Raw genomic sequence first — 23,612 nt, forward strand, 5'->3', positions numbered from 1 at the left:
GAACTTTTTTAATAAGACCAAAATGACAGAATTGGAACAAAGGAACAAAATGGATAAACACGCACACAAACCAGCAGAACAGTTGCTAACTAGAAATAGGTCTGTAATGCAGAGTCCAAATCTGGATTTAGATCCCAAATTATTTTCTAAATTTGGGGCTGAGATCCATGATGTTGGTCTAGATTTTTGCAGAAAGACTGGCGAACCATAAGATCTCTATCATGACTAGGTGAACACTTTCTCCAAAGTTTCTAAGGTGAATTATTGGCCTCATTTTTTTAATGCTGATATTCTGCATCACACATAAGATTCTGATCTAATGCTGAACTGTGTCAAAAGCTGTTGAAGTAGAAGCAACACGGACTACATCTTCCCCAGATTCTGTCAAAGGTGAGAAACAGCTTTAAGAAAAAAAACAGGGAGGTTGAATAGATTAATCAGGAAAACAAGCTATACTTATTAACTTATTCTCCTGATAAATTGAAGTAAATGCTTTTGAAAGAATGCCTCCTGGGTCTGTCTTAGGCATTGCTTTCCAAATTGCACACCCATCCCAATGTGAGGCTGTGTTATGAAGACACAATTATGTATGAAAATAGAAGAGATTGTTTAAATAAAGAGCAAAAAAATTTAAAATAATCTGTAACTGTCATTACTTGAATTAACCAGAGAAGTATTAAAACACTGCCTGTTGAATATACGTTTAATTTGTTAGGACACAAGTTAGCCTGATGATTCTCCTGATAAAATAATAAACTAGACCTTCTCCAAGTCCTTTAGATGGTAGTTGGCTTATGATAACATTTACCACTCTTCGAATACACCGCCTGGAAGTAAAAAAACCTTAATCCCCAAGTGGTATGAACTAATCTATCTCCACTGAAGTCAACACAGATCTGGAGCACAATGTTGTATGTAAGACATGAGAGAAACCATCTTTCTTTCAAATGTTTGTCTCGAAACATATAGTGATGTCAAATTACTGCCAAAATGAAAGAGGTAAGTAAATGATTCATCTAATCCACATAACATTTTTCCTGTTCACAGGACTTTCAGACACAAATCTTTTCAGATGTGTTATATATTTGGAAGTTTTTGGTGATGTCTTGTAACTTTTTCTCTATTATTTGAAAGCACTTAATCATACATTTCTTCATATGTGTTTTCTATTAAATTCTGTCATGTAGACAACTGTTAAAAAAAGTTATGAAGTATGGTTTCCATTTCCTAACTACACAATACCAAGTCACACCCAAAATGACTATTTCTACTTCAATATGTTCTATATGTTTCACAGTTTGTATGAATACTTGCACAGGCAACTTTGAAATTTGTTTTCAAGAACAGTGGAGTCACTAAAATTCAGCTGTATAAATATTGGTGATAATCAATGAAAAAGAGAAAGCACATGTAAAGGTAATCAACTTATAAACCTGAGGAAATATTAGCCAAAATTTTATTTCTAGTCATAGTTCTAATTTTGCAATATCACTCTTGGTTGCATGCATTTTTTGAGGTGTTAAAATGTAATAGCAAGGCAAATCATATGTTAGCCCATGTAGTTCGGAAATTACCAAGCTCCTGAAAATTGTCAGTTTTAGGCCAGCAACACAGTAGTGGGGAAATTAAAAAAAATGAACAGGTTTTTTTCTGAAACTCCAAGCTGTTCAAGGCTATAGGACCACATCAGAACATAACCTGGAGCCATCAGACAGACCACAGTAACATCCTCCAGTTGTCAGTCAGGCTTGCTTGACTGATCCCTCAAAAAACATTAGCTTTCCCTTGACTTCAAACAACTCCCTGTAATTCTCTCCCTTTCACTCACCAACTACACCTGTGAGCTGTTGCACAAGTATTAATTTTCCAACAATAAAATGTTATTAAGTTCTGAATTTTGTACATTTGCTTAAGCCAAAACATATGCCACTAGGACACAAAGGATAAACTCTAGCTGGAAAAGCACTTTACTATTTTCAATTTTAAATTAATATATATGACAATGTCTTGTCCTGCGTATCATGATCTAGCATACCCTTTTGTCATCCTTTGGTAAGTCTGATGGATGAAAATGACATTACAGTCTGCATTACACTTAAGACCCAAAAAAGGGTCCAAAATAAGCAAAACCAATTCTTTATCCAGACTAAGACACTTTTCTCCTCACTTTCCAGCAAAGAAAGATCATCTAGGTTTCTTAATTAAAAAGTAGACCTTCTATGTCTGGACTGTATCTGTACCAGAAAACTCTTACTTGCTACGGCTCTCCCTGTTCATACCTAGGCACACACATAAACCCTTACCGAATTCTGTAAAACTTGTATTTAGGAGGACAAGAACAGAGATTCAGTACTTTATTTAACCTATAGATGGCTAAATTCATCATAAGGGTAACTGATAAATAAAACAGCTAACAGAGTCTCTGTTATACTGAGACATTAAAAGTTTACCACAATATTTTTAATAGTCTCTCATCAGAAACTATACCAATATATCTTGTAATTGAGAAAAGAGCTTTATTTCAAAGAATAAGGGGGATTCATAGAGCTAAACCAATGGATCATAGTTATCGCCATCTAGCTAGCTCGCTTACATGAATTTCTTAAAGTAATGATCTTTGGTGTTCTAATAGATAACAAAATAAAATAATTTTCAAATGGACATTTAGCAAAAAACACTCTATTAAGCATTTGGCTTGTCCATAGTTTATAAACATGTATTTATATAGATATATTCCTCTCTTGATGTGAGGAGATAAACAAGTCTAGCATTGTTACTGTAGAATAATAGAAATTACTAAACACAGAAAAGAGATTGCAAAATGTTGTCACAAAAGAGCCAAACAATTTTCCAGGGTTTCAAAATAATCTCTGACAGGAACTTTCTTTTCTCCAATTTTTTATTAAAAACATACACACACAAAAAAAAAAATCAACGAAGCAAAGATGCTAAGCCACCAGTCCACTAGATGTGAGCTTTTGGCATCTTCCCTAAACTCCTTCAGAATGCTAGCTTAGATCAAATAAGATTCCACTAATTTGAAAAGACCATGGGACTCTTTCCACCAAACACTTTACAGAAAAAAGGCAGGAAACTCAAAACACCATAAAAATTAAGCAACAAATGGTGCTTTTATACATCCTTTCACCTAACCATAAGGAAAAAACCCCCAAACAAACCACCAAAATTGTAATAGCTGCAAGTGATTAGGAAATGACAGATTATCAATACCATGTTGGAAAAGAGTAAGTGCAGTGCAGTACTTGCAGGCACTGCAACAAGGGAATAAAGGAAATGAAAATGTATTAGAAAACACTCTAAATCCAAAGTTCAGAATTAGAAACAATGTTTCATTTGAACTTCTCCAAGGCCATCAAAGAATTAATCTGCTATAGTAAATTTGGACTATTACAAAACGAAAGGAAGCGGCATGATGTTAGGAACACAGAATGGAATGATGGATGAGATCAAAGGATATTCTATTCTTGGTTTTCTCATTGGCTTTCAAAATTTAAGTATTTTCAAGTACTAACATCTGCTAAGATCAGCAGAAATGTTACTGCAAAATCTGTGTAATATCTCTGAATACATCTGCATCAACAAAACACAGAAAAACTATTACTTGGGTGCTGCCCGCTTCTGCAAAGAGTTGCAGCTAACTCAGCAGAAGAGTTGAGTTAACTCAACTTCACTTGAAGTTTCTTCAAATGAACAAATTTGCTTAATGGATTTTTTACTTGATTCAGCCCCTTGGTTTCACCATGATCCATAAACTGATTTCTCCTGCACACCTACTGTTCTTTCATTTTTTCCTGCTTTCCTCTTTAATTCCACTGCTTGTGGACTCAGCTTTCACATTTAAAGGGTTCCTAATTTTTATTATTATTTTTTTTAATATTGATACAACTTCACAAACATCCCTGTACACTCATTAATGCTTTCCATTTCTGGATCTCAGATCTGATTAACATTTTCACTACTAAAAGTATGACAAACCCAGTAAAATCTGGAATAGAAATGGGGAAATCTGTCCTTGTATTCTGAGAGTCCACTGTGTGTGTGGTTTCTATCAGAAAGCTGAAAGTACCTCTGTTGATTGCCAGTTTATCAGAACAGATGTGCAATTAATGCTTTTTATGATATATGGTATGTAGCATGTCCTAAATAATGAATGATTTTAAGGATATGTATTAAGTTCTTTCAACTAAGACTGGGGGCACGAGGGTGTGTAGGATGACAACCTCAAAGGCATGAAAGACATAAGAAGTAAATCACTGATGCTGCGTTTATATTACAGAAGAACATGACTCCTGGTTTAGTACAAAGAGGAAAACTGGAAGAGGTAAAAGCAAAAGCCTGAGACCTATAGGTGAGTTACAGCACAACCTGCCAAAATGAAGTCACTAAAGCACATCCCACAAGGACCACGTGACAGCAGAGCAAGACAGATTTTTTTTCTTTTAAATTTGGTCTCGTATTTGTTTTGCTTGTACCCTGTTGTTTCCGAGTCTTTAATTTCAATCTTTTTATGTAAATCTTGTTTTAATAGCAAGGTCTTAGTGGTACTTGGAGGGGCAGAGAGGACCCTTGAAACTACCAGGTATACTGCCTCTATATGAATCAACACATTCCATATTATGAAGGCATACAGAAGAATTGCCTGAGCAAACTCCAAGCCCCGAGGAGTACCTACAGCACCTCAGCAGCAGTTAATGTGGATGGAGCCTGCATTACCGTCCTCTGGTGTTGGGCAATCACACAGACAGATGGCCTCCTTCTGCAAAATGCAAGCTGCAGAAAAGTGTATCTCAAGGACTTAGGCAAACCCCAGAACGTGATTTAAACAGAAGCCAAAAATACATCCGTAACGAGCTCACACCTTGGCTAACTGGAACTAGAATCTCAAGTCATAATTGACTGCTTCAAGCATATTCCAGAGACCACAGCTGTCTTCATAATTTGTTTTGGGCTGATCCATCTCCCAGTGAAGCTTTTCTGCCTACATGACTGAGACCTAGAGAGAGCTCCAGGAGCAGTATATGGTAATTACTGGCATTGCACGTAACACACATGGCATGAAAAGTTTTCTCCTTCTTATTGTATGCTTCTGCATTCTGGTTTGCTTTTCACATATGGTAACACTCACTTATGAATTGATATGAAAACTAAAAAGCATAGAAAAGCAAAAAGATACTCAAGAAACTAGAAACACAACTATTCTTTTTCCATCTCAATAATCAACATTAAAAAAACCTCATTTGACCAAATTTTCCAGGTCACTTAATCATTTATACTCACATAAGCACAAATATTCAGAAAAGAAAATAGGGACTGATAAAAAGATAAGAAAAAATAAAAGCATGAAGTTACTTAGATTACAGAAAGAACACGGAACACCTTATTTTATTATTTTTATCACGTCTCAAAAATCCGTGAAAATTATTTTGGAGGCAATATGGTATTTCCCAATTACATATAAAAGCATTACTGCAGATGATGCATATAGTAAGTGAATTTAACTATAGCCCTCTTCATGTTATATGATTGTTACAACATTAAAAATACATGTCATAAAACAGATTTAGCACCTTTAGATGACCTCTAATCAGAAATATGTCATGCTATTCAAATTCCATCTGTGAAACGCTGTAGATATGGGTAAGTAAATATAAATGCCATTAAAGGCACAAGTTATCTTACTTGGAGAAGTTCTAGCATTTTATTTTTTGACAGCTCCTAATTTGGATATCTTCCAGTGTCAACAAAACCTGTTCAAGCAGAATCTTACCTTGTTTTCACTACATCAAGGGGATGCATCAGGCAAATTTCTACAAGACCTATAAAATAATAATAAAAAAGGCCTAATAAACATTTGTACAAATAGTAGTTTAATTTTCACTGACTCCAATAGTTTTTGAAGTTTGAAAAGTAAAGTAAAAACCTAAACGTATCATTGGTGATGCAGTACTTCTATACCTCGTGCATTGGAACCATCAGGGATTTTAGACCGTAAACAGTGCTAGTTGTTCATTATAGTGGGGAAAGTGAGGACTTAAGCTATGTGATCAATTTAATCATAGTTTTTGCTCAGTTTTCTGACTTACGAACAGCAAGAACATTTGACTGGCATCATAAATAAATACATTAAGTCTTGCTGAAAGTAGTAAAGGAAGGGAGTTCAGCTTGGCACTGGCTTCTTTGTCATATAAGACTAATCCCTAAAGACACTGCTATTATGCAAGACAGTGCTAGGGGCTCAGATGAATTTGATGTTAAAACGACAGCTGATTCCTGAGCTGGCTATCTGAGCTGCAGCCTTACTGGTTCTTCATCCTGTCCTGCTCTCTGCTGATGCTGATGCGTAGTCCTGGCTTTTTCCCTTCCCGCTCCACCGCTCATCGTGAACAATTAAATTCACATGCCGGGGACTTTCCATGTCCAAGAATGGAGGGTGTGAATAGCAAGGGAGGAATGCCAAAGAAGAGATCTGGAAGATCCCGAACGCACCTGCCACCACCAGCTTCAACGTTGGTTACGTTACTTTTTTCCACCCACGTGACACCTCATGAAAAGTCCAGAAGTCTACCACCCACATTTTGCCGATGCTCGCCGGCATACGTCGCCCGGGGAGAACTTTCAGAGCTTCTCTATATTTGCCTAAATTTTCTAGGCTTGCCTACTCCTCTGTCCATTTTGTAATCACCCTCATTCCAAACAGCAAACATACAATAAAAAGATGTATTTATCAGGATCACAGTAAAAGTGTATTTTTGAGATCTGTCAGTGTGCAGAGACAATAAAACCAACTACACAGATCTTAAAGGAATTTAAAATCTGAGAAAATACGTATCTGTATGTCCAAGATACTAGATTATCGTGGTTTTGAACTTTCTATGCCCTGGTTTATTAAGGCTCTTAAGCATCCATGGTCTCTTTTTATCCAGAGTAATAAATTTAATGCTACAACATGCATTAAAGTGAAGACTATACTTACTATTATGTTTGAATGCATTTATTTCATCTATTTATTATTACAGCAAAAATAATTACAAACCTTCTGTAATACAAAACGTGTCTTTTGGTGATTCATGGCTAAACTTCTAAAAATCTTGATTCAGGAAAGCATTCTTATTCAAGTTAAAATATCTGCAAATTCCTTTCTTTATGCATACCATACAGTCCCACTGAAATTAAGCACATGCTTGTGTTCTACTAGATGCTCTCCTTGTTCAGATATCACTGTCTTAAGGTCCAGATCCTGTCCTCTTATTTTAATGGCACAGAATATGGCCGAGCTCAGGTGTCACTAAAGCTAACAGTCTCTAATACCTAAGAAAATTTATTACACGCTAGGCTACTCAACTACTTACTCTTTCTAAGCAAGGCAAAGAATTACTCTAACACACAGTGAAAATCTCATTTTGAAATGTTCCACACACAAACTATTGAACTAATGGAATTTGCATTTTGGCCCTATTCTTTGGCAGACTTGATGGAGAAAGACCCTTGGTGGGCTTCATGCAGGAACCAGGCTCTGCCTGGGTAGCGTACACTGCAGCATCAGAAACTTGAGTTCTTTTTTTCATTACGGAATATAAATCTAAGGAAGGCTTAAAGTTTCAAATTTCAATTATTTTAGAACTAATAAGTTTAGTGTTTCAAGTAGAACAGGAAAACTGTGGGGGGTTTTAAGTTTATATAAGAAAGGATTAAATGCCAAAACATTATCTACTTTCTATTTCAACTTTATCCAAACTTTCTGAGTAATACAGGTACTTACCTAAGTAAGCCTTTTACACTGAACCAAAGCATTAGCAGAGGGAAAATTCTCATTATAGTCAAAGGAGAGTTAGCCAATAAAAGCAATACAGTTTTTAGCTCAGCCTGTAATAAATACCTATATTTAAAAATAACCATTTGTTTTCTGCTTGATATACTTTACATATTGAATACACCTATTATTGATAATTGTTATATATTTCTCTTAAGGAAGAATAATCTATTTATATAACAACAAAGGACTGCAAAAGCTTTTGTACACAAACAAGTAATTTTTGGAGTTAGTAACAGAAGGAGGGCATAAACTGTAATGCTAACATTCTCAACTAAATGTATCTGAACAGCAGTTTACATGAAAGTTTGCGAAGATGTTGAAATGTTTAAACTGAATTCTTGACATAAAATACTTGCTGAGAGTTCTAATTTAACATATACAATTTTCCTACTTTTCTGTCATTCCACTCTAATATATAAAGCTTGCAAAACATGAAATTGGCGAGATGATAACCTCTTACACCTAGCTTCCTGCCACTGTGTTTGAATGACAGTATCAACTTAATATTTACGACCATTGTTTTGTCGTATTTTCTTTCCACTCCATGCAACGTTGTTTTGTTTTTCAGTTCTGGATAAAAGGAAGACAACATAGGTGATATCAGCCAAAGAATATTAATACTAGTAGTAAGGAGAGTCATTCAAAATCATGCGATTTAATATTTGTTATATTTTTTCTAGAAAGCAAAAGCTGTAGTTATTTCTGAACAGGTATATTTATTGCTATAATTATTACCCAGGAATGACTTCTATTTTACTAAAATAAGGCCAAATCACGTCATATTAGGGAACGCAGACTATAAGTTTTCTATCCTGATTCTGTCCCAAAACCTATAAACTACTCCAACAGCTGCCAACAGGTGCTTTGCAAGTGGAGCTGCAGTCGAGTGTTTCAGTGCTGGCAGGGGGCATAGCCTATGAGTTCTTTCCTTTCCAACCACCCTCCTTTTCCAACTTCTCCTCCCCGCTCTCCCCCCCCCCCCCCCCCCCCCCCCGTTTTTGATCTTCTATTCCATCTTTTTTTGGCAGATAGAGCCTACAGTAGGGGGCCAAGCATGGGGCCAGGGGTTGTTCACCCTATTCTGTTTTTGCAGCATTAATGTCCATTTTGGGAGAAAACTGTACAGTGCCAGAATTTGGCTCTACTTTCTTGGTCCTCATAGGATAATTTTTAATTCAGGCATTTTTCCAGCAACTGAATCAGATGAATTCCAAGGTCCTTGGCAAGAGTTCTGTTTTGATAACTTCAGGATTCTATTGGTTATCTGCCTTTCTCAGTCTTTCCTTTGTCTCATCATTTAATTACGCACTAGGTTTTAAACGGTGTATAGTTACTTGATTTCACCAGACAGAACTCTTCAAAAGATGCTGGGGTTATGACACAGCTCTCTGAAGAGCACCAAAGGAGCACATGCTGTGCAAGGCACTAATGGAACTGCTACAAACACAAGCTACATTTTTCCATCTACTATAGTCGTCATGCAAATCATTACAACATCCTACTTGATAGCCTGCCCAGAAAGTGTGGTGGCCCTACTAAATTACAAGCACTCTGAGATGTGCTCAATAAAATAAAATATATTGCTCTTTCTTTAGCTAATGTTCATCAACTTTGTGACAAATTCAATTAGCACTATGAAAATCTAATTTGCTGAACAGCTATATCAGGGTGCAATATATTTTAACTTGTCACACTGTAAAGACTACTGTTTACAAACTTAATTTTCATGATAAAGGAGTTAACATAACTATAGATAGATTGCCCAAAAACATATTCTAATCGTCCCATTGGGTCTCCTTGGTGATGTCACATGTGAACTAACCCACAGTGATTTATGATGGCCTAATTATGTTTAAAATAACTCAGATCCAACTAGCTGAACAAGAGCCCAAAGGAAATATAGGAAAGAACAATTACTAGGTCAGTCCAACATTTGTTGTCTTCTGGGTGGGAAAACATTCCTTGTGAAAACTGGATACTAACCATAAAACAAGACATAATCGAAATCTCTGTGTTGAAGAAATAACCAGCTGTCATCATTGACATCCTCTGAGCGTACACAAGTGGAATATCAACAACCGAGAAGGGAGTCCAGAATTCTATTATGTAAAACATTCTGCTCATTAGCTGAGCCCATGGAGGGAATAAAATGACAGAAAATACTGACCCCCAAACTGACCCTCCTCAGTAGAGCATTTTCCCTTTTCCAACTAATATCTTCTGTTTTTAAATTGTTTCCCATTATGGATTACATTACATTTCCCTCTACAAGATTCACACTTAAAATTTCAAACTGGCAATCTTCATATACATCTCTTCAATGCCAACGTTTTGGCAACTGGTGGGTATTTTGAATTCCTTTGCTCTTTGTTCCTCTATTCCATCACAGACACAAATCTTGTATCAATAATCATACAACATGGCCTGAGAATACTATGACTCTGTTTAAAATGTGCTCTAATTATCCATCTGGCAAAAATGTGAAAGTTTGAGATTTCAGCAGCACAGGATTAAAGCTCTCCTCATCTCCCCAGGTGTTTCCATACTTCGTCTATTCACTGAATAGGGAGAAAAAGAATGAAATCTAGTTAACAGTACTTGCTAAATAGCACAGATAAAAATAGAATCATTGTGGCTCCTCCTTAGGAGACAAATTCTTGCCTTCAGCTCTTCTTCGACCCTCAGAGCTATGAACTGGAAAGTGTGAAGTGCCTGTGATATACACTGATTTGTCTTTCAAAGAAACCTGAGCAGCTCACCCTCTACATGTTTTCTGCATAATACATCCTGAACACAGATTCCAATACAGATTCAAGAGATGTAGAGCATGATCCATGTGTTAGTTCAGACAACCCCCTACAGCGTAGAAGTCATTATGCACCCTCCTCCCCTTGCGTTACTCATTTCCCTGGAATAACACAGTCACTGGAGAAACACAACAGAAAGGAGACTGGTCATAGAAAATGTGGCAATAAACACATCAGGCACTGTATATTGTATAGCTGGAACAGTTGGTATTTATTTTGGCTTTTACATAGATATAGTTACAATGTAAGAAATGATCATAAATATTTTATGCGTACTATGCGTTTCCTTCTGAGAATATATGTCTGACAGAAAGAATCTTGTGTTGATCTTGGTATCCTAACAAAAACAATGACAAATTCCTCTTAAATCTGCTTGTCTGTTGGCTAAAACACTTTATCTGACAAGATGAAGCATGGAACCTCTTCCTGATTGTAACAGCATTATTTGAAGAATAATCAATGCCTGGAAAAAAGTATCCCTGCAGTCAATGCTACACAGGCTAATTTCTATTAGCCTGCTGTCCCACTCCAACTTCACAGACACACAAAGCTTTTACCTGTTCTGTAAGGGTACACGTCCCTCAGAAAAGTCCACAAAATGCTAGGTTCACTGTGATATGTGAGGCAGCCAAGGCCCACTCCTTTCCTAGGGAGGCAGTCACATATTGTGCCCGTCTCAATTGTAGTATGTGTCAAGTAGGCTCCAAGGAAAACTATACAGCAGTATGCATTGACTATGCTGGAAAAGATCTACATATTAGCCTTCACTTCAGAAAGTGACACATATTTTAACTCTTGCCCAGGATTCTATTCAGCGATGTGGTATGGGATTAACTAATGGTACCCTGGAGCTCCTCGCAAACATTAATTAACCTTTTAGGTAATGAGCCAAATCAATGCTTTCCTTAGAAAATGTGGAGAAATGGAAAGTTACTCCAAAAAGTACTCCATAATGGCAATGCTGCATTCATGAGTCATTCTTCCTTAGAGACCTTGTCTACACTGAGAAAATATACTAGAAAACATGTTAATTAAGCAAGACGTTGAATATGATTTTTCCCTTGGTGTGGACAAGGATGTCTGTGTTTAAAAATGTGTTAGCTGATCACAATTAATCCCAGGAGGAGCTCTTAGTTTACCATCGTTACCTAACGCATTTTAGAAGGCGGCTTTTGCATGCCTACAGGAGGAGCTGGGTCATGCTCAACGTCTTGTTAGGTAACAGTGTTCCTTAATAGATGCAACCTGTCAGTGTAGCATCGCTATCTGGAAACTGAGGAATAGCAGGCTTGGGAGCAGTGATTATCTGGCTTTCAAAAAACCCCAGGACTTTAGCAGCAGATGGAAATTTCTGATGTTTGGCCTGCAGCATTTGTGCTGAAAGTGGTCAGTGCTCTCTCCATGAAAGCAATTCAGCCTGTGTTGAATTCCTAATGGCTCCTTGATTGTATAGCAAACTAGCATTTTAATCTTCAAGGTTTCAAGTAAAGTTTACTCAAGTGCTGGAGAATCACATCCTAGATGTGTGGAAGACAGGAGCTGGAAATGAGTCTTTCAGGCAGCATGTCATCTAGACCGGCTGTTGCTCAGCTGTAAATCTCCTTCAGCTTCCCAAGTCCCAATCCACAGACCTAGAAATGTGCTCATGCTCAATACTCACATCAGACAGTTCAAACTGCTCATCTTTGGTGCTGACAATGCTTACCTAGTATCTGCACGATTTCACTGCTCCCTGCCCAGCTAAAGAAAGCATTATTATTACCAGATGGTCAACTGTTCAGTTCTATTGCAAATATAAGAGAAAAGTAATTATATTCTGTTATTTTTGCTGAGCTTGAAAATTGGGTTACGGCAGTTCAGTGAATAAAGACAGAAAATGGTATGGATCTTCTTAAATAGTCATGCCATGAATACAAGATACTCAAACCTAAGTTGTGATTATACCCGGGCATACATGCATAAACCTTCATATGCATTTATAGCCTTTGAAAGGGCAAATTCCACTTTGTGATAATACATGCATATACAAGCACTGAGAGGTTGTTGTAGTAATAAACCAACATTTGCAATGCAGCATTTGTCAGTAAGGAACGTATTATAAAGGTCTTAATGTTTGTTTTGATGTCCCAGGCACTTTGTTAAAAAAATGAAAAAATAAAGGTTGTTAAAAAAACTAAGATTATTTTTATATTTAGTTCCCTTTCTGACTTATTTTTATTGGATCTTTAAATTGAAGACAAATAGTCCTATCAAGCTATTGTATTTCCCTTTCACAGTAGTTCTACCATAGTATGGGCTTTTTTTTGTCAGTCTATCACACAGCCAAGCTGATACACATAGATTCAATGTGAGTGGAACAGGTGTAAGTATGCTAGCCACAACCATGGGTCCTCAATCCACAAGATATACCTATCTTACATTTAGCAGAATTCTGTAATAATTTACCAATGTATTTCTTGCCTCTGGGTAAAAAATATCTAGCTTTAATGTTTAAAATATGTATGCAAACTACTCCAAATTTAGCACAAATTTATTAATTGATTGCTTTTCACAATGTTTTTGGCACAATCAGCCAAATCAGTATATTATGCTCATGCTGCCAGCAATAACCACATCTTTATACTTACTGTTGCCTAGAATACAGCTCAGTGAATCTTTTAGTGTGCTTCAATTAAACTGCTCAATGTTCATTTATGTTCTCTGAGTATGGTTTGCTGAGTAAAAACAAAGGCCATCTTCCAGTTTAATTTCAATTTTTTATTTGCTGCTTATTATAAAATGAAAAAATTAAGTCCTTGGTTCACAGACCTACCAACTCGATTAACCTCATGTCTGTGACTTGACTGCAGAAATACTTATATATCTGTCATTAGACAAATCTATGACAATTTGAAGGATCAAGTTAGTTTTAAATTATTTATAGTTAAACACTTCTATACTAAGACTAGGAGGAAATGTCAAATCACCCAGGAAAAATCAATGGTTAGTCACAGAGGATCTTCTACTACATCTACATGCCTTTGGAAGAAAGGTTCTTCCAGACTCCACTAGCATACAGCACTTTCATAGGCAAGCAATTCCAGCTGCACTACTCACATAGAGCCTTTTTGAGGTACAACGCCATGTAGCAATGTTCTTTGTGTGGTAAGACCTATGAAATTTGCATTTATGGCATAGTCAAAGAGGCAGTCGACATGACCATTTTAAAATTCCAGACTTTTCACAGCTTTACTTGATTTTAAAATACCAAAGCTATTTCAGTGGGGATGAATACCATGGAGAGTTTGATTATGCAATCAAACAATGCAACATTTAGGTACTGACACAAAAGATAACGGAGCAAAAGACAGCACACAGCATAAAAAAAAGCAAATATTTTCTCCACATTCTTAAATATTATTGAGGCAATATGGCATGTATCTCCAGAATTTACCATTTAGAACGTTACAGGAATTTGCTTCACCTTAATTTCCATTCCAATTCCTATTTACAAAATAATAATTAAAAAATTAAGATATCAAATGATTCTCAAAAAATATATTGAGTTGGACTCGCAAATATTTCTGGGCAAAGTCACTTTTTCCAAAATGACTAGCAATAAAGAGTTGTTTATATAGCTAACTGATCTTTTTTCTTTATTTAGTTTTTCTACATCCTTTACTGATGTTGTATTGACATTAAAGCTTGGACTTATAAAATAAACACTTGCAATTTACAAACTTAAGTATCTGAGTCTCTAGACACAAGTGAAAGGCTATATATTGTCTAAATTCTCCATAAATTCTTCAGCAAGTATTACGTGCTATTATGTCACTCACATATGACATATTCTTTCCATCATGTGTGTCTGAAAAGGAAGTTTTTTAAAACATGATTGAAGGGACCACTGAGGTCAGCACTGGGTTACATGATGTTTGTGTCACTACAGCTTTAGGTATTTCAATGCATATTGAATCAATATTCCTGCAATGAAAATGTGTAACCTGTATTTTCTTTGCCTTTATAGTAAAATGCTTCTCAATAAACTTGTTTTCATAAGAAGTTTGCCCATTCATATGTCCCAGAGCTGTTGTAATCTTCATTGCTAATGCTGATCTAAGAGCATGGACATTATTCCATTTCTTGACACATTTAAAGTTCTCTAATGAATAAAGCAAACAGCTTATGGCTGCTTGGACTGTCACTCGATTACCCCGGAGGGCTTTAATGTCTTTAAAATACCTCCTAGTTTGTATTTAACTACCTTGTCCACAGAGGTCTGAGGGGTAGAGCAGATCAAAGATGTGCTGGAAACATAAAAAGCAGCTGTCCTTCATTTACCTTTAATTAGCTACATCTGACCAGATTCTTTATGGCCTCTTTGTCACACATTCAACAGTCTATAAGCTTTCTGACCTGTCCTTAAGGACTGTACTGTTAGAAGAGTTTCAACAAAACGCAAATTTAAAATATTAAATACAGGACTTCGAAAAAAATCTTTGATCTCACTATGGAAATACTACCTGAGGCAATATTATTTTGGATTTATCTGCAAAAACTACAAATTGCTCAGTATTTGTAGAGTCAACATGGAACGGTTCCTGAGCTTAGATTTAGCTATATATGGTTCTTTGTGTACTACTCAACATTGCAACGAGTAAATATCACACAACAAGGAATCCTAAAGAAAACTGAAAGGCAAGCAAGCACCTCTTTGGCTAGCACAGTACGCTGCACTTCCAGGAGCTGTGGCACTCTATAAACAAAGTCACATACCTGCCCTCCCCAGTACCCTTTTTTTTTACATAGATCCCATTACTTAGAGACCTCTCTACTTAGCACAGAATGCACGCTAATTTCCAGTAGGATTTTGACTAAGGAGAAAGTTCTGTCACTGCTGCAGGATCAATAAGCAGTTCTTGTACATTACAGCCCAGTAGTCAGGGCTGCACTAAATGCTTGTATCGTCAAACTAAGGCCCTTATGGAATAAAAAAGCTGTTTAACACAGCAGCTAGAGGGCATGCTAAATGACTCCAGTTATTGGTACTTGATCACACAGGGCATTATATATAGCCAGTGAGGTGGACGGAGAGCACCTCTTAAAATTCTCTGGATTTTGGGTTAGGTCCTTTCACAAAGGATTAGCTAACAACAGAAAAAAACTATATAAAAGACACATATACAAAGGAGAAAGTTTTCGAAAACTGATTCTGTAGTCTAGACTATCCCTTGATGTCTTTCTGTGTATGTAATAGCAATTTGTAACCTCCATATTCTCTTCCAAAATGTCAACCTTTTCGTGTTCCCTAATAAAGTTTTAATTAATCGCATCTCCAAACAAGTTAGCACGCCTTCAGAGACAGTAGTGGTAAGGTACATAAACAGTCAAGTAGCCTGCCTCAATATACGTACAGTAGCTAGCAAGCAGGTGCGGCCAGAAGCCAAACTTTATTCTTCAAGAAAAGTCTATACTACGAGCAGTATGCAGAAGTAACTTCCTCCCAAACTATGAACCTTGAGGGATTATTGTTATACCTCAGCTTTACTCTTCACAAAGTTCTTTTCTAGTATCGTACAGAGAGTATTTGACCCAAACTGTATAGTTGAAAGCTAGACTTACTCATCACTTATTTCAAGAGGCATGCATCTTTCATCTTTCATTTAAGAGATTTGATTTAAAACAGGAGTCAAATCGACTTCCATATATAACTAAAGGAGAAACATGCATAAACAAAATAAAATTAAGGGGATTTAAAAACCAATTCAACACGCTTACTTTTGTCACATACTTGCTAAAGTTAAGAATAATTGAATAGTTATTAACAAGACATGGATTTTTTTCTATCTTTTGTACCATCAATATAAATGCATATTGAAGTATCTAGACATATGAATAATGAAATGACAGTACCAGTTCCAGCTCAGGTGAAGAAAGCAAATAGAAATGGGCATATTAATGCTGAATGTGTAATATTGTTAATGGTAATTTTCTATGCATTACTCCACGTTACACTGAAAATACATCATCTTTGACTGGGACACTCCTGAGCCCCAAAAATTTCAGACTAGAACTCTGTACAGAAAGTATTAAAAAGGTCAAAGAAAAGCTTGCCCAAAGACAAACCTAACAGCAGGAATGGAAATGTTCCTAAAAGATTACCATTACAAAGCACTTACATAATGTAGAGTAAAACCTTATTTTTCTTCTGAATCAATGAACATAAATAATTCTTCTGGGTAAAAATATACTAAATAGTTAAATAAAAACACATAAAAATTTTGTCAAAAATATACACGCAAGACATGGAGCAACTAGTGTTTGAGACCCTTACAGCAGCCTGCTTTGGAACAGCAGCTGAACTCAACAATGCTATGAAAAAATAGAAGTGCAAAAAACGTATTGTGAAGTCTCTTACTCTGGGGTGAACCATCCAGTCACAAAGTGACCAGCTATCCTAGGGTGAGCCTCTCCCTCATTTTCCTCACTAGATTTCACAGCTTCAATTTCATGCTTGTATGAGCAGAAACATTCCAGAAATATCAAAGAAGAATAATTCCTGTTTGCATCTTTTGTTCATGATCTATGAGTAATATTTTATACAAAATATACCCAAGAATAAAGTGTGTATGCTGTAAAACACTACTTATGATTATGAACTTCTGTTTCAAATCAGTGATGTTACCCCACATGTAGTACATGGAAATACATGAAACTTGGCAAAAATAATAGCTAATTTGCCATCAGGGGAAAGCTCAGTATTGGATGGCCATTGCCTGGAGAGTGAGACAACTGACCACAAATAAAAGCAAAAATTTCAGAATTAGCTTATAATGAGATGCAGGTTTGAACAATTGCTGTACCTTAGCATACCGAATTGTGCCCATTTTAGTTTTGCAAAATGGCTTTCTAGCACTGTCTTTGCTAATCTGTATATGAATGACTTTTCTGAAAAAGTTGTGGTTCCCATCAAGATGGCTGGAACAGTTTTTTTCCAACTTCTCCACTAGTTGCTGCAATGTAAACTGAACAATCCCTGATTTTTCCGTTGGCTGTGAAACAACTCCATGGCTGACAAGGCTTTATAAAATTTTTATGAAAGCCTAAACTATCTTTAGTTCCCTGCCTAGTGAAAACATATTTATAATACAATCCAAAAGTATAGGCAAACTACTGTTGTACAAATGTCGTAAGTCAATTCCAGATGGCTACTGAAAAATTGTCTTAAAACAGGCTCTTTTTAGTGTTTAACAATGAATGCTACTTAAAAGCATATTTAAGACAATGGTTTTTTTCCCATTTCAATTGCTATAATTTAGACTCAAATTACATTTTTGTCATTCCTCTTAATCTTTGATATTGAAGATTAAATTTAAAGGGATTTTTCCACTTTACAGGGAAAAACAGTGACAAAAATATCAAGTATAACTGTACCAAAAGCAGTTACACAACAAAAACCCTTCATCTTTTACAGAGCCAAAATCAGCTATTTCACAAATGTGGCTCCTTTTAGTAAATATTTCACTTAATTAAAAAAACCCAAACATTAAGGCTGTAGAAGTTTGGATTTTCATCCAGTGTTTGAATATTCCTGAGATTTTAAAATACACTGTTTGTTGGTTTTTTTGCCTCTACCTGTAGTTATAATATTACACGATGACAAAAGAATACATTACTGTTAAAATTAGGTTGATCTAGTGCCATTTTAAGATTCGGGTTTTCATTAAAAATTTTTTAATTATCATTTGCAGGCAGTGCTCATCAATTTCATAGTACTTTACATAGGTAACTAGAAATTGAATAATTTTGCAGTACAAAAAAAAAAAAAAAAAATCTCATCTTTGATTTGTTGCTGCCCAAAATTTCCACTGAGGCTTGTAAACATTTTTTTCTACAATAGAGAAAGGATCAAATTCCAAATGATGTCTCAAGAAGAACATATTCCACCTTCGTGTATCGAAGCAAAGTAGTATTGCGGTAGGCATAGTTCTGCAAAGAGATCTAAAACTGTATACATTTTTCTTTTTCTTCTCCAATGTCCCACCAATATTAATGACACTATAGGATTACAATACCAATATTAATCCCAATTACAAGGTGAGGCCTGAAACAAGTGCTTTGTTTAAAAAGATATTCAGGACCCAATTCTCTGCTTATTAAACTGGAAGCAGCTTCCTAGCATTTCAGAGAAGTCTGCTAATGTATACCAGTAAGGAACTGGACTCTTGGTGCCAAGGCTACTAAACCACAATGACTGATTATCAAGTATCTGTGGATAGAATAAAAAAAGTGATAAAATATTTTCTTGACTGTGACCTGTATATGCAATGCTGTCAAATATTCTAGGGTCTTCTGCATGCATTTTTGTTGAATTCTATGTTGTGGCAACAGGTGATGACAGCACCACTATTTTGTGTTATTTTAGCAGTCACTGGTCTTCCCAGTATTTTTCACCACTCCCATTTGCTGGCAGTATATCATGGCAAAGTTTCAAGAGAAATCTACTATGAAGCTGTGTGTTAACTGGGAAATGTCAACATGCAAAGCCACGTCTAGAATTAACCTGTCTTTAACATTTTCAGGCACCCACACCCTCTCTTCTTTCCAAAACTTAATTACATCAGCAGCTTGCCAGCATTAAAAAAAACAAACAAAAAAAAACACCAAAGAAGAAAAAGATGGGGAGAAGGTGTAGATGTATTTAACACAAAGATAGAACAATAATCCTCTAACAGAGGCACAGAGGCTGGTAATGCTGAACTTGCCAAAAGACAAGTATCTTAAAAACATAAATACCACCAGCTGAGAAGGAATAATTTTCCACTGAAAGTATGAGAACTTACCACCACTGACTGCATTGATAGATATTTTCAACTCCTTCCTTTGAGAAAAGATCTGATTTTTATTGGTCAGGTAGCAAATGCCCTTGTTCTGGTATGCTGAAAGTAATTATGAATTCCTAAGGATCCTTTCTCACAGAAGACACATTTCCTCCATTAAGTTTTATAAAACAAGATTTTTTTTCAGAACAAAATGAATCCACAAAACAAGTGAGGATTCTATAATCCCCTTGTTTATTTCTTTAATACAAGCTCAAATCACTGACAGGTGGTCAGTTACATGTCAAGTAAAAAAGGATAACTGTAAGTCTCAATATAGCTACGGTATTTTTAGAGGGACTTCACCTGTAGAGAATGACTCTGCCACGGCATAGTGGGCCACACTACTGTTGATGCTAATAGGGAAGCTCTATATCCCTTAATCATGTCCATCCTTTCCCTGCAAAAATATGTGTATCGGAGCCACGTCATGTAATGCAATCGGCATCTGAAAAGTACTCTACAGATCCAAGTTTTTGGCATCTAAACAGTGGATATCCTGCAGTGCAAAGTCAACCCTTCATTGTCCAAATCTCTCTTCTCCCCACATCATCTTGAGCTAGACAATACAATCCATCCTCTCCACATAATCATTAAAAAACCCCAGGAAAATTAGAGTTCCTGTATACTGGCATGTTCAAGCATTGTCTCTGAGCACTCAAGCTCTGAAAGTTAGGAACAGGTAGACCTGCAAAATCCACTCTGTAAGGATCAGAACCACCTTGAGTGTTTGCAGGAGGCAAATGATGACATATGCTTCTTCTACACTATGACATCAAAGAAGCAAAAATTGTCTGCAAAGTTCCTAAAGACACAGCATTTGCATTTACATTATTATTAGAGGACTGTGACTAAAAGACTCAACTAATCCATTTAATTCCTTTTTGCTACCCTGTTATGTCTATATTTGCAATTAATTAAGCACAACAGAAATGGGTGACCAGATTAAAGCAATTACTGCTGAGGCCTCAAAACACCTACATTACATGCAGTCTTACTTAAAACCAGATTTTGTCTTACCCTTTGGTTTGGTTTGGACCCCTTTTCCTTGTTAGGGTTTGGAGAGTGCTTGGTGAACTGAGAGCAGAGCAGCCAGTTTCATTCCCTTCAAAGGAATCTAGTTCATCTTCACCATACTGCACTGTGGACTGAACCACACTTCTGCTCCAAACTAAAAAGCCAATGTAGATGCAGCCTGGTACAGCCTTCAAGTTGATACGAGCCTCCTGTTGTCCATTAGAGCTAGACAGATTACCTGGTTAAGTATCTGTACAGCTTTTCAAGCATTCTTCTGTGTAACTCAAGGATATCAGAAACAGGCAAAACAAGCTAGAACAGAAAGAGAACTTAAGAAGACTAAGAGTCAATAAAATATCACAAGACACATCAGAAGTTTGTGAAGACACACTTTGTGTCTTCAAAGATTATAATTAAACTGTAAAGTTGGTTGAAGGAGGATTTATCTGCAGGTCAGATAAATGGAGGGCATCAATATGAGAACGTGAGATCCATAAAGGCAACTCAAGAAACTTTAAGAACTATATCAAAAGTGCATTTTTTGGTGTTACTTGCTTTCTAGGATCTAAGTACCGATCTTTTTCTGAAGCTCGAAGATAAGACTGAAAGCATCTGTGTGCATGTCAGGATGATGGCCAATATAAATATTCTCTAAGATAGTTTACAATAGATACACAGAATATAGTGTCGTGTAAAAGAAATGTGAAACTTCCAAAGCAAACTGCTAGACTAGAAGAGCAGAATGAAGGACAGAACACAGTAAGTTTATTCTCACACTCTTCTATCCACAGAAATCTTTTAAGTAGACTATCAGTGGAGTTTATTAAGATTTTCAGCCAAAAATTCTGGTGAAAAATTTCAATATTTAAAGAGTTTTAAAATGTATAGCGTCACCTTATTTTTCATAACTGAGAAAAGGCAAAAATATATGAAGTATTTGACACATTACATTTCAGTACTTTAAAAAGGAAACATTTTAGAAATCCCTTCACTGTGAACATTTTAAATGACACGAAAGTTTTTTTCTATAGTTTTGATTCACTGAAAATGTAGGGAAAAGGTTTTTTTGTGAAACAAAGAAAATACATTTATTTATTTTCCGAAACTGCCAGTGAACATACCTGCTCTGCTCTAGAGCTAATTCTCTGATCAGTTTTGATGTGATATGAAAGAAAAAGAAAAGGCAATCTGGCTTTTGAGCTACTGTGCAGCTCATCTACTGGAGTTACATCACCACTGGCAGTAGGACAGCACTGTGGATTCAGGATGGGCTGCTGTGTGATACTAATGTCTGATCAGAGCCCAGATGAATTCCACATGCAGTGGAGTTTCGCTGTGTCAGGAAACCACTGTTATCTTCTATTTCTGAAATTTTCTGAGTTGCTTGTTTTCACACTTCTCCACACCTTCTGGGACACAACCAAATAAAGCACTGGCAGTATGCAGATTTGGAAGTCCAAAGACTGGCCACCCTTTACATGGAATGGGGGAAGGAAAAGCTAATTTATCTCAGTAAGAGGTTGTAATAGGAGGAAGGCACGGGAAAGCTCTGGGACTGGAAGAAAGAAAATGGATTTCAGTAATGCCAGGTAGTGTTTGTATATGAAGTTACGCAGAAGGTCTTACACAGAAACCAATGGTCCAGATTTGGTCAAAAGCCACATATAAAGCTGAATATAGTGAACTGGGGCAAACACCAACACTTAGGCTGAAGAGAGTCTCCCAGTGTCCACTTCATATTCAGTTACATGGAAAAAAGGAGCTTTCTGCTGATGAAGATAGTGTCAGGGCAGCAGCCTCAGAAATCACCTTACTCAAACAGACATTTGTTCATTGCCTGTCTTTCAGCACAGATGTGAACCTGCAACACTGAAAATTTAGTCTGGAACACAGAGCATTCTTTGTGCAACTACTAATGACAACTATTAGCAATATAAATTTTGAGTTGTTATGCTCTTTTCTTGAACACGTGCTTTTTTGTTATGGATGAAATCATAATATAATCTAGTTTGGAGGGCACCTCCAGAGGTTATTTAGTCCGACATTAGAAAACCCTGGTCTGCTCCACCCAGCTTGGCGCTATCCACAAACTTGCTGAGAATGGCCTCCATCCCATCATCCAGTTTGCTAATGAAGACAATAAGCACTACTGCTCGCAGTATTGATCCCTGAGCAACACCACGGGTTACTGGCTGCCAGCTGGATTTTGTATCACTGATCACAACTCCTCAAGCCCAGCAGTCCAGCCAACTTTCCACAAATTTGTATTTATCCATATATATCTCTCTCCATACTTTATTGACCACCTACCCGGCTCATATCTCACCAATATGGTGACAACAGGTCTACAGGAGACTATGTTAAACACCTTACTAAAGTCGAAGTATACAACATCCACTGCCCTCCCCTTGTCTACAGAGCAAGGCATCTCATTACAGGATGATTAATTAATGTAAAAATTGTGAGACCAAAGACTTAGACAAGGGTTATGTAAATTACTTTGAGAACAGCCACAATCCTGTTATTAGTGGGAATAGTTTTACTCTTACTTGCTTAAATAAAATCAGGCCTTTAATATGTGTTTGCTACTATTCTTATTTTATATGTGATTTTGTTTCTATAAGTTAGATATTATTTAAAGTACTCTCTAAAATCAACTGAAGTGTCATTTAGTGAAATGTAATTAATGTAATTTTGGGATACATTAGGCTCTATTTTACTTTTATCAACCTTAGTATCATAACTCACTTTAAAAAAATGCTTTTAATAGCCTCACTATAACAGAGCAGATCTTACATTTTAATTAGGGCAAACACACAATTTAAGGCTATGAGTCCCTTTTGGTTTTAGTTCCCAAATTCCTCTTTTCAGTGTATGCAATCTACGTTCAGCATTCTTCAGCCTTCATTTTTGTCTGTATCTGGCATGACAGATCCAGGTAAAGAGAAACATCAAGTTACAAAACACATGAAAATCCCGTGAGACTTGAAAAACCTGGAAATGCTAGTTGGAAACCCCGGCATTAGCAGCCAGAGAAAACACTCGGTTTCAAATATCTCATTGTTTTGATATTCCTTATATTCCACACTTGGAACT

At 36.3% G+C, this 23,612-nt stretch overlaps 1 protein-coding gene across 1 annotated transcript in view; it reads right to left on the minus strand.

Annotated features, from left to right (window-relative positions):
• Positions 1 to 23,612, minus strand: part of SLC25A21 (solute carrier family 25 member 21) — a 263,275-nt gene that overhangs the window by 109,075 nt on the left and 130,588 nt on the right. Inside the window, exon 2 of the mRNA XM_076345063.1 lies at positions 5,789 to 5,837. Within this exon, the coding sequence (XP_076201178.1) occupies positions 5,789 to 5,837 (49 nt within the window). The remainder of the gene's footprint in view (positions 1 to 5,788; positions 5,838 to 23,612) is intronic.

The sequence above is a fragment of the Aptenodytes patagonicus genome, chromosome 7 (genome assembly GCF_965638725.1).
Source record: "Aptenodytes patagonicus chromosome 7, bAptPat1.pri.cur, whole genome shotgun sequence".
Classification (NCBI taxonomy): Eukaryota; Metazoa; Chordata; class Aves; order Sphenisciformes; family Spheniscidae; genus Aptenodytes; species Aptenodytes patagonicus.